The sequence below is a fragment of the Alligator sinensis genome, unplaced genomic scaffold (assembly GCF_000455745.1).
Source record: "Alligator sinensis unplaced genomic scaffold, ASM45574v1 scaffold286_1, whole genome shotgun sequence".
Lineage (NCBI taxonomy): Eukaryota > Metazoa > Chordata > Crocodylia > Alligatoridae > Alligator > Alligator sinensis.
In genome coordinates this window covers 121,538-134,326 of record NW_005842366.1, presented here as the reverse complement: position 1 = coordinate 134,326, position 12,789 = coordinate 121,538, and the positions used below count along the sequence as shown (strand labels likewise).

General features: G+C 40.7%; 1 protein-coding gene across 1 annotated transcript in view; it reads right to left on the bottom strand.

The window, feature by feature from the left end:
- The window catches only part of ZNF236 (zinc finger protein 236), a 139,072-nt gene that overhangs the window by 54,182 nt on the left and 72,101 nt on the right, over window positions 1–12,789 (bottom strand). Inside the window, exons 11-12 of the mRNA XM_025210666.1 lie at window positions 11,138–11,410; window positions 8,148–8,351 (exon numbers count right to left, since the gene is read on the bottom strand). Coding sequence (XP_025066451.1) covers window positions 8,148–8,351; window positions 11,138–11,410 — 477 coding nt within the window. The remainder of the gene's footprint in view (window positions 1–8,147; window positions 8,352–11,137; window positions 11,411–12,789) is intronic.

Genomic DNA, 12,789 nt, shown 5'->3' with positions numbered 1-12,789 from the left:
AACTATAAGTTAAATAAAACTATTTATTAATTCAAAGCTGATCAGCTGAAGTCCCATTCATTCAACTGTATTTCAGTCAAAATCACATGGCATTTAATCAACTAAAGCAGGGGTTCACAATCCTTGGGCTGCGCCCTAGTGCTGGGCCAGCTGCCGGACCGGAAAATGGCTGCGGACTGGCAAACCGTGGCCCCCAGAATCAGGTGGAGAGACAGCAGCTCCTTTCGCTGGGCCTGCTGTAGCACAGGGTTTGGCCCACCTGCCCCCGCCCGTGGGATGGAAGTATTCTTACCCGTCTTCCGGCCAGAAATTCAGGCCATGATCAGTTGTGACTTCCAGGGCGCAGTTTGCCAAGCCGCAGCATAAAAACTTTGGGAACCCCTGAACTAAAGAATCCCAAGATGTATATACATTTTGTTGTGAGAGATTTAAATTTGGAAAAGTTTATGTAAGAAGTACCCATCACCATAGTATTTGTTTGCCGCATAAAATCTACGTTAAAAAAAAAAAGGGGTCAAATGACCAATGCTTGTGAATTATATTTTTAAGTGCCATCCAAAATTCACAATTTAAACAGATGCTGATTCTACAATTTACTCAGAAGTCAGACAACTCTCAAAAAAAGTTAAGATTTCCTGTCACTAAATGACCATGTGCTAGTCCAAGAGAGTCCTCTCTCACGATAAGGGGAAACAATGAAATGTGCACTGTGTGGAATAAATTAGAAGCCTGTGCACTTAAGTACTTTAATCCTGTATAAAGAAAGGAACAGTATATTGCTTTATAAAATCATACAAATTCTGGGTTAACCTTAACAGACTTGTAAAGCCCAATTCAATTTTTTCCTGAGCTAAACAGGAGAACACTTACTAAGCGTGTAACCATGGTAACAAAATGTAATTGAAACCTTTTACTATAAGGAATGGTACCCAGTGCCAAGGATCAAAACTTAACAGCCTCTTAAAGACCATCATAGTTAAACAGTTGTTAAACAGCACATATATGAAGACAAAGCCTGATAACTTTAATCAAACCTGGGCATCTGGATGAAATTCCTTATTATAAATTATTCAGATAGCAGTGGGGACAACCCCTTTCATTAAAATACTTAAAGTGTAGATTGATGCATGTAATAAATAACTGTATCTGTGATTGTTAATCCCAGGAAGATGACAAATTAGGCATCAGGAAACCTAGAAATACAACAGCTGGCAAAGACTCAGAGATTTTGGGAGTCCAGCTTATATCCTTCCTCCCAGACAAACAGTTTTTGCATTTCCATTGCCTGACCTAAATGCCAGTTAAATGGCTAGGCAGTCTGGAAAAGGGGCTTACCAAGAGTAGTAAGCATCTCCCAAGTGCACTGTCCAATATCCCACCTGCCAAAAAGCATCTAATGCGCTTGCTTTTGTCAATGACATTTTGGTGGGTCTCTGGAGGCTTCAGAGAATGAAAGATTTCAGAAGTCAGTGATGAAAAAGGTTTAGGGACCTTGTGAGGAGGGGAGCTCCCAGAAAAGTGATAAACAGAAATCCTCAAGGATTAGTGAGCTGTCCTCAAATCTTTAAGTATATGGAAAGCTTGATCTATCTTGGGGATAAAAAATGCCATGCTCTCAAAAAGAAAATCATTAGGCTTGGCTCTCTTTTGGGAAACAAACTCTGCAGGCATGAGGAATGCTTCATCATAACCACCACAGTCACTGAGTGGAATGTTGCATCAGCTATGTCCACAGTTGTCTTAGTCAACAGCTGGTCAACACTTAAGTAAAGAGGAGACAAACTCCTTATAGCTTGAGGGAAAAGAGTCCAGCACCACTACAATGCACCCATAAAATCATACTGAACTAAAAGGGCCTGGTAATTAACTATTCAAACTGCAGTGTGATATGCTCATCTACCATGGTAGTCTAGCCTTCTGTCTCTGGATGCCAAATAGGATCCGGCCAGTGACTGGACTCCATTTCCCAGCAGTCCCTCCCACATCACTGTGGCCAGTTTCCATGGAGACCCCAGAATCAGCAGGGCCATGACAGTGTGGGGCCAGGGTTTTCATGGAGACTTGTCCCAGGAGCACTGGCAGGGTGCGTGACTGGGTGGTGAACTGGTCTGGGGCCAGGACTGGGATCTTGCAGCAGTGACAATGTGGTCCAGAGGCGGGACAGAGCTGTGATCTTCTGTCCACTCTGCCCCAGCTCCAGACCACGCTGTCACTGCCACGAGATTCTGGCTCCAGAACAACTCCCTGCCCTGCTGTGCACCCTGCCAGCTGGGGCCATGGAAACCCTGGCCCTGGCCCTGCACTCTCATGAATCCAAAGCTCCTGGGGCCTCCATGGAAACCGGCCGTAGCAATGCAGGCAGGGGCTGCTGGAAGATGAAGTCCGCCAAGGGACCAATCCAGACCATGGGCAGACTTTGCCCGCCCCAGCCATAGATAATGAATCTGATGCAAGTATAAATATGCAGGAAATTCCCCTATACTTCTTGTCTGCTCATTTGTCCATTCGAGGACAAGACTGACATGCATCAGATAATTTTGGCCAGATACATAATGGCAGCATTAATGTGTAGAGCTACCTTGGACAGGACAGGCTGGTGAAGGATATTTAGGGTGTAGAGCTACCTTGGACAGGACAGGCTGGGGAAGGATCTTTATGACAAGGTTGGCAACTTTTTCCAGCTGTTGGCTGGTGTGACCTACCTGGGATCAGAAGCAAGCAGGTAGGCAGGCAGGCACTAGGATCCTGCCACTGCCAGCAATGGTCCCCACAGCAACAGCCCATAGAGAGCACCAACAGCCTGCATTGGTCCCTGTGGCAGCAAAGGGAGAGCACCTGCAGCTGGCATTGCTCCCCACAGTGGTCCAGGGAGAATGCCTGCAGAAGGCAACCCTGCTACCAAAGCCCCACTTCCACAGCCTGGATCCAAAAGGTTCTGCAGGATGGATCTGACCAGCAGACCATAAGTTGCAGACCCCTGATTTAAGAGGCTGAAAGAGACCTGAAGCACATGAGCCACATATTGTTCCTAGAAATTCGCTACATCTTAGAAGGGGCCAACGTCTCAGAAGAGGAAGTTACAACTGCCTGATCAACAGTTTGGAAAACCTGAAATGTGCTGGAGAGCCTGCCAACTGGTTTTAAAACATGGTGGATGAAAACAAGTGGCCAGAAATGCAAGCTAGAGCAGCACAATTTCTATCCATAGTCCATAGGAGCTAGAACCCTAGATCTGAAAGACCAAGCAGTAAACCCTACAGACCACTGAAAAAACACAGGTAGTACCTGAGAAAAAGCCCTACACATGTGAAGGAGAGACAGCAGACACCAGTAGTGTTGGAAACAGTTCTGGGTTTATGCCGAGTCCTCTAACAGGGTAAGAAAGGATTGAGAAGAGCAACTGAAAAGGGAATAGAGATTTTGCTGAGCATCAAATGGACTGCTACTCCTGAAACAGGACAGAATGGGACAGAAAAGCATTATAATAGAATCAACAACAGTTGGACCTGCTAGTCTTTGTTATAGCCAGTTAGGTGCCTCTGGCACAAATTTCAACAAACACTTTACAAGGTCTTTTAGGACCTTGTGAAGTCACAAAATCTTACCATCATGTAGGAACATCAGTATCAAAATTACCAAGTGTTTATGAGCTTGTACATAAGCTACAGAGGGTCAAGAAAACTCACGATAGCTTCATCAAAAACCAATACTAGCATGCACTCTCCATCTCTCTCAAGGTCCTAAACATAGACAACCTGCAAACGAAACATCTACTGGGAAGATTCCCCTAAATCAAAAAAAGGGAGAGGAGGATGACATTGTATACCTTGACTTCCAAAAGGCCTTTGATCTAGTATCCCATGATGTTCTCATGAGTAAATTGAATGACTGTGGACTCAACCATGAAACGGATGCGTAGGGAGCTGGTTCCGGGGTAGGACCCAGAGAGTTTTAATGAACGGATGTGTGTCATCTTGGTGAAAAGTGGCCAATGGTGTCTCTTGGGGTCAGTGCTTGGTCCAGTGCTTTTCAACATCTTTATCAATGATTTAGATGCAGGGGTGAAGAGCTCACTGGCCAAGTTCACGGATGACCATGACCAAGTTATGGGGAAGTGTGGTCACGCTTGAAGATAGGCTGCAGATAAAGGCTAGCAAGCTGGGTGGATTGGAATCAAATGAAGTTCAATGTCGAGAAATGTAAAGTGCTCCATCTGGGGACAAAATACTCCCTAAACACCTACAGGCTTGGCAACGCCAAACTGACCAGCACCATGAAAGGGACCTGAGGGTAATAACAGACCACAGTATGAATATGAGACGGCAGCATGACGCCGTAGCCAACAGGGCAAATAATCTACAGCAAAACTAGGAAAGTGATTCTTCCACTCTACTTAGCTTTGGTGAGACCGCAGCTGGAGTACTGCGTCCAGTACTGGGCACCGCACTTCCATATGAGGAAAGATTGAGGGACTTGGGACTCTTCAGCCTGAAAAAGAGCAGGCTGAGAAGGAACAGAAGGGAAGGAAACACTGGAGCACATGTATGGGTACATAAGACAAAAAGTCTCCAAGTAGAAATTCATAGCAAGAAGGTCCAAGTAGCCAGCTAGTCAAAGGAGAATAACTGAATAATTTTCTCTCAGAAGAATTATGTATCATCACTGTGTTCATACTTGTGCAACCTTATGTAGGAATAATAAAAGGTCCAATTTCTATGATGCTGGGATACAACCAGTAATGTGCAGGGCTAATTTATTTGTAACAAATTACCCTTGCACATAATGTGTTTACAAAGTATGCAGCCTAATCACTACAGAGAAAAATACTTAGTTTTTTTCTTGTAGTCTATTCAGTCCAGGCAACATTCCTAGCTGAGCTCAATACAATAGCTCATAGGAAAACATTAACTATCTAGATAGGAAGCTCTTAAAAATAAGCAGGGGAATGTGGAACCAAAATGTATACTCTTTTGTGTAAAAGGAATGAGGTATTTACTTATTTTAATAAAATTCTTCTCTCCAAAAAACTGGCAACTTGTATTCTTAGAGCAAATGGAAATAAAAACATATTTTAAGACTAGCAAAGGTCATAGAACAAGGATATTACCAAAATACAAAATAACAAATACATTACTATATGAAGAGTGACTATGAACAGCATAATAGACAAGGCAGAGAAAAAAGTGACAGACTAGTAAAGTTAGCAAGAGCATTTTGTTACAAATCAAAACATGTCACTCAGAATTTCATAGTGAATCAACAGTGTACCAGAGTGCTGATTTGTAATGACAGTAATGAATTCAATGTTGGTTTTTTCCAATATGACAGCTGATGCTGCCACAACCACAGAACAAGTAAAACTTAAATAATTTCTGAGGAATCATATCTACAAGAAATGCAAACACTTACGTGTTACACAAATACAAGTTTAAACAGTAAACAAAATCTAGCAGCCTAAGAAACAGACAACTATAACTTAAATTATTTTATTTGTGTATAAACAGAACTGGAGTTTAGCATGGGGGGAAAAAATAGTTAGTAAATAAATACAAAGCTACCTTACAAATAAAGTATTTATTAGTATCTGAACTATCCTTAAAGACTTCAAGAAATTTAAAATGAAAAAAAATTACCAATGAAAAGAATAACAATATAAACATAGGTATATTAATGTTCTATACAAAGGGCTATTAAATGCTTTAAACTTACCGATTTTTTGTGCTATATTAGGGGCGGGCAAAATCCAGCCTGTGGAGGTCTTTGCCTGCAGTGGGTTCCTTGGTCCTGTCTGGCCCGTGGTACACCGTGCTGCCCTCTGGGCACGCAGTGGTGTTGGGGTGGCTCCACAGCTGGACTGCCTTTCTAGGCAGGACAGGTGGGGGCAGCTCTTTCCAGCTGCCACTGCTGCTGGCCCCAGACCCATGGTACCAGTGGGGACTTGCGCACACAGCCCCAACCCCGGCCTGCTCTGGACTTGGCTTAGCAGAGCGGACCAGTGCAGACCGGCCAGAACCCATACACACAGCCCTGGCCCCACGCCTGCTCCAGACTCGCCCGCCCATGCTGAGCAGCAGCAGCAGACAAAAAGCAGCAGCAGCAGTAGTGGCAGCTGGGCAGAAGCTGCTGCTGAAAACGGAGGGAAAGTGGCCCCTCCCCTGTCGCTGCTGCCAGGTCCTTCTTGCTGCAGCTGCCCGTAGCCAGTGTGCGGGCTGCCCTGCAGCTCTTCTGCACTGCCATCGCTGTCCCACTGGGTAGCCTGGAGGCAGCAGTGACAGCAGCAGAGAAGAGATGCAGGGCAGCCCAGGCGCAGGCTCCAGGTAGCTGCAGCAAGAAGGGCCCGGCAGCAGTGAGGAGGAGCCACTTTTCCTCCGTGCTGAGCAGCAGCTTCTACCTGGCCACCGCCACTGCTCGGCATGGCTAGGCAGTCCAAAGCAGGCATGGAGTGGGACAGGGGCAGGGCTCTGTGCGCGGGTTCCAGATGGTCCGTTCCGGCTGGGACGAGTCCAGAGCAGGCACGTGCTGGGCCAGGGTCAGGGCTGGGGCTGTGTGTTGCTAGAGGTGGTGGGACTGGGCTATTGCGGGATGGGGGCTCTGACCAGCCCGTGGCAGCTCCCCAGAACTGCCTGTGTGGCCTGCAATTGCAAATAACTGCCTACCCCATGTTAGATTAAACTCAAGTGGTATTTCACTGTTTTCTAAACACAAAATTAATTGACCACACCATAATCAGAGGAACTGAAAAATTCAGAGCAAGACTTTCTGACCCATTTTGCAATACTCCATGAAAGAAACTGGAAATCTACCCAATTTTTCTAGATGAGGAGTCTCCCGTACTAGGGTGCCCTGAACTAAATGACAATAACCTAGGATAATATCTCAACATTCATTTTAGAGCCTTCCACTTGGCGAGGAGTTTGTTATAATTAGAATCTAAAAGGTTCTGTATTAAAACACGTTCAAGTAATATGTTCTATAAAATGTATTCATTGCCTTATCTCTCCAAAAATTTTAGACCATATCAGTGAAAACAATTTAACAAAGCAGCTTTAAATACCAATCAAGATAAAGCTTAAACAATGCCAGAACCACTAGAGCTCACCTGTAAAATCAGGAAGTTACATACAAATGGCACTAAAATAATACATATTATACTTATTACTTACATGACCCAACAAGGATTTTAAGCTTATTACCTTCATTATAAATAAGTGAAATGGCATTAAAAACTGTTTTTATTAGCAACTTTTGATTGAAGCAGCAGTAATTTATAGGTTTTCATTTCCATTAAGAAATAAGAAAATAATGGGGTCCACCTGTTTGATATGCCTGTTTTAACCTTTTTTAAAGCTACTAGAGACCTACAGTTCCATCTTTTTAAAAACTTATAAAAGGTGTTTGCACTTTGGTTGGAATTTTGGAAATATTACCTGAGGGTCAAAGCAGGAACACACCCAGATTTAATGGAACTACAATCAAATATTTCTATGTGAAGATTTAAGTATGGAAACATTACAATAATTTGTACACTTTATCCAAGTTCTCATTTATGACATGAAGGATTGCATTGTAAAGCTGGAAAAAAAAAGTGTCACTAAAATGAAAAATGGTTTAAAAAGTGATACATAAATGTAACACCCTGTACCACAATAAAATGAGAATGAAAGACTCCATGTAATCCTTCTATAATTCACTCCGTCATTATGATGTCCTCTGTTAAAGTGCTGTCGCTAATTGAACTCTACTTCCGTTATGAATCCAATTACACTGAACCCACTAAAGCCATATCATTTTATTAGGATTTTGATCAGAATAAGGATTATAAAGTGTTCTCTAATAAATAGCTCAAAAACTAAAGGAAACCAGTAAGTATTTTTGCCCTTTCTATTCCAGCGTGATACGAGTTAACTTTGGCCTAAGTTTATACTGTTTGCCTACAAAAATAAAAAGCCTACTATTCTTAGTTCAGAACCTTTCAATTCAAACACAAAACAAATTCCTCTTTCTTGTTGCTGTTTATTTGGAGATGATCTTCCTGAGTGAGCATAGAATCTGTCTTTTTCTGATTAAATAATGATCCTTAGTTTAGTCATTCTAATCTTAGGATTATCAATGACAAAATTACATAAATATATTCACCAAATCTTTACCTAAATCAGTGATGAGTATGGGTTCTTGCAAAGGAATATCTGGTACCGGAACACTGTTTTTTCCAACTCGAACTTTTGTAGGTTTGCGCTGATGTCGCAACTTCCTTAGTTCAGTGTGTTTAAAGTGTGAAGCGATGTGAGTTTTCCTATGGCCAGATGTTCTAAATTTTTTATCACAGTGAGGACAAGCAAAAGGTCTAACACCTGCAAAAGATTAAATTATGTTACTTTATGGTTTATTTACATTTCCCCAAGAATAAAAGCTGTAATATGAAAATCTTTTCTTTTGAGTTTTTATTATTTGGTTTATTTTTGGTGCTGTTTTAGTAAATGACTAACTTCTAAAAGTAAAGGCTATATAGGAGTGGGGAAAGATGCAAGGAAACAAGAAAGAATTGTACAAGTATCATACAGAAAAGACAGATCAGAGAAACTATGGGTCTTCTGCTCAGTGGAGAAGGTGAACTACTAAGAAAAAAGACTCTAAGGCAGCAGAATCACTCAATACATATTTTTCTTCAGTCTTCACAAAAGGAAATAAACTGTGACTACATAAATAGCAAAAGTGGAAGAGATGCAGATCATAAATTGAGTATATTACAGAACTCTTGACAAATCTTTATTTAAATAAGTGCAGCCTGACACAGGTTGACAGGACTTCTTGAAAAAGTCTGAGCCACTGACAATATTATTTGCAAACTTTTAGAGGATGAAGGTGGATCAAGGGGACTGGAGAAGGTTAGCAGAATGATTACCTTTAAAGGGGGGAAAGGAAAATTCAAGCACTTAGGCTGCTTACAGATTTGGGGTGGGGAAACAAAACAACCAAGAGCTTTACTTTTAGTTCAGCACAGAGCATGCCCAGAAGAGGAACTGCATCAGTTTGACCTGGATTGCCTAGTGCCTGTGTAGCTTATGTGCTTCAGCTGGGCTTTTTGGTGCTTTTATCTAATAGTTGATTGAATGAGGTCAAACTGATGTGATTCTTCTTCCAGTAAAGCGCTGGGTTGTGTCCCCCCACATTTGTACCAGTGCCCTTACAGACTAGCCTACCTGACTTCAATACCTGGGAAGTACTGAGAGCAAATAGGAAAAAAAAAAAATGTAAATATTTGGAGAATAAAAAATGATCACTAGAAGTCAAGAAGTATTTGTTAAGCACAAAGAATGTCAAGCAAATTTACATTTCCTTCTTTTACAGAATAATTGTTTTGGTGAATAAGAGAGATGAGATGGCCATACGCTTGTTTTAAATATGGCTCTTGACTCAGTCCCACTTAAATGAACTGGAGAAATGTGGGCCAAACCAAATTACCATTAAATGGATACAAAATTGCTTCAAGAACCACAAATATTATTAATGGATTACCATCAGGGTGGCAAGAAGATTCAAATTCATTCCACAGGGGTTAGTGCTGTTTATCATTTTTATTAACAACTTGGATGTAAAGAAAGATAGCATATGGCAACTAATTTACAGATAACAAAACTGAGAGCTGCAAAATACTATGAAGGATAGAATTAAAATTTAAAAGACATTTTGCTGAAATGGAGAGCTGGACAGAAACAAAATGATATTCAACAGACACATATATGGTATAAGGAAAGAAAAAACAAATGCACCTATACAAGTGGGAAGAGGAATATCTGCACTGCCATCCAACTAGTTAAGAGTAATCTAGAAATTATGCTGGACCATAGATTCAATATGATTTAGCAATACTGTGCTATCATAGAGAAAACAAATAGGTTCCATTAACAGAATCAGTATAAATGAGACACTAGAGTACCATTCTACTTAACTAGTCTACACTGCACACAGGGTGGGGGCCCACAATTTAACAAGAAAGTAAGTCATATCAGGTTGGCTGAAAGATTTAGGTATGTTTAGTTCAGAGAAAAAGAGACAGCAGGACGGGACAGAAAATATAACAGGAGTTTTCAAATATCTGAAAGAACATTTTTCCTTCATTTTGTTTCCCTTGCTTCAGAAGGTGGGATGGCAAGGCCATAGGCAAGGCAGATTTAAATTACGTCCCAGAAGAACAATGGGACAAGTTTCCTAGGGAAGTTATGTAAATCTTGTTTATTTCCTCCTTTGGAGATTTTCAAAAAGAGCCTGGTAGACACTCATCTGGGTTAATTAAGGATTGAAAATCCTGCATTATCAGGGGTGTCAAGCAGATGGCCCATGAACCTGTTCTGTCAGGCTTGCCAAGCCACCTGAAGTTGGGGGTGTGGTTAAGAGATGTGGTTTGCTGCAGAATTCAGAGCCCTTAAGCCCTGCTGGACATGCCCATTGGCAGCAGCTTGGTCCTCCTCTCACCCCTGCTGCTGGCCATATGAATCCAGCCTGGGGCCCAGGATGAGTTTGACACCCTGGCTATATACATTCTGGGAGATGAACTATATGAGCCTTGATGTCCGTACGTTGCTATAATTCAATATTAAGATATAAGAATTTTAAAATGAGTTCTCAAGCACACCATTCAGCATCATTTTCTAACAATTCATTATCTTAAACTACACATATTGTTCACCATGAAAGTCTTTAAAAGCACATGACAATTGTAATTATAATTGAACAAAATTGTCAGTTTGCTTGATCCTATAATGCTAAAACAGTATAAGCAGTATGCAAAGTACATAATTCTCAATATACAAAGTATTTATAGTAACTATAAAATACAAAACTATTCATAATATAAAATGTCAAACACAAATGGGAACTGGAGCCATGAACACAAATTAAAATCTTTTAAAAAAAGTCGACAATACAATAATGCGATAGGGCTAAGGATTTAAATGGTTATTAAATTATTTTTCATAAGCAGTAAACAGCGCCTCATTCTGTTTTTAAAGATTTAAGGGTACTTAAGGATATCTATTAAGATAAAGGTGTTAAGATTTAAGGGCCTTATTTTGTTCCCCTATTCCCAGACTTTTCTCCCACATCATAAAGACAACAGGAATAACTTTGAAGCACTTACCTGTATGTAGACGAATATGAACTTTTAAACTTCCTGAGGTGGAAAAACATTTCATACAACACTGACACTTAAAGGCTTTAATGCCAGTGTGCGTTTTTATGTGTGCTGTAAGGGTACTCTTTACAGCAAAGGCGCGGAAACACTGGGGACACTTGAATGGCTTCTCATGAGTATGAATGCGAATGTGACGCACTAGATCACTGGGTTTTTTAAATTCTTTAGAGCAATATGGGCAAACATGCCACCTTATTCCATTCTCTTCACGGATAGAACCTAAAATAAACAACAATACTGAAATTAGTGGTGTTATTAATAAATAACAATATTAACAACAGCAACATGCCCGTAATAGAGAAGGTAAAAAGTAACAAAAAAGGTCTGTAGCAGGGGTTGAAAACTAACACCCACAACCTCAACTTGTAAGATGTTGGTGTGCCAGGGGTGGGTGGCAGGGGAGCCGTGAGAGGCCTGATCCTCGTTGTGGCAGCACAGCCCCAGCCCCTTCCCTGCTGTTTGCCCCAAGGTGTGTATGCCAAGCAAAATGCCTTCATGTGCCATGCTTATGCTCTGGCATGAATGCCAAGGGTTGCCTACCCCTGGTTTATAGTGCATCTTATTTTACTTCTTGGCGAAAAAGAGAAAGAGTAAATGTGTGCATGTAAACACTATACCATATATAATATACAATTCAAGCACAGAGCTCAAAATGACAGACAGAGCATTTACTCTGAATTACTCATTTACTCTGAATTGCTAATTACTGAATTATAACCCTCCTGGAATCACAATATAAAAAAGTAGCATAAAAACATGTGAAATAGGGGACTAATTTGTTTTTGCGTGTTTAAGTAAATCATTTAAAGTGGTCTCCAGAATAGTAAGCGGGCAAAAAACTACCATCATCAGCCAAGGCCTAAAAACCATTTCATTGGAAGCTATAATTCTACTCAATTTAGAAACAAACAGACATTACAAAACAAATTCAATCCAGTTGTGCAAAACAATGATGCAGAAATGAGGGCGATTACATAGGCTAGTTTTCTTAAAACATAAATAAATAAAATAAATCAGTGGGAGTTTGGGTTCACTGCTGGTCTACTCTAAAATGTCCACTCTTTTCTAGTATACTTAAACATTGATAGAAACCTGCAATTAACTGGTTACTACCATTAACTGGTTACTCTTACATTGAAAGTCTTCTGCCTAATGCAATTCTGTATTTCCAAATGTTAAAAGACTTTTTTTTTTTTTATAAAAATCAAAATACTAAACAGAGCTTAAAAGAAAGTAGATTACAAATTAAAAGTTTTTCTTAATACCATATAAAGTTGTCTTGACATTCAAACTCCTGATTACAGCTTATGCTCCATTTCTGATACATCTCCAAAAAGGAAATTCTGTTGCCACAACTATACCAGCTGGTATAGTGACAAAAGCCATATTATATATGTCAGAACCCAAAGTTGTGATTTTTGTTTTTGTGTGCGCTTTGGCACCACTGAATTATTTTCCCGCTAAATTGCAGCTTCTTTGTACGGTGGAGTTTTCTGCTGTAAAGGAGAACTCCGGTGCAAGGGAGAATTTCCCGCCAAATTTGTAGCTTTCTTTGCATGGTGCATTTCTTTTTGCATCTAAGAAATGCTCGGTGCAAA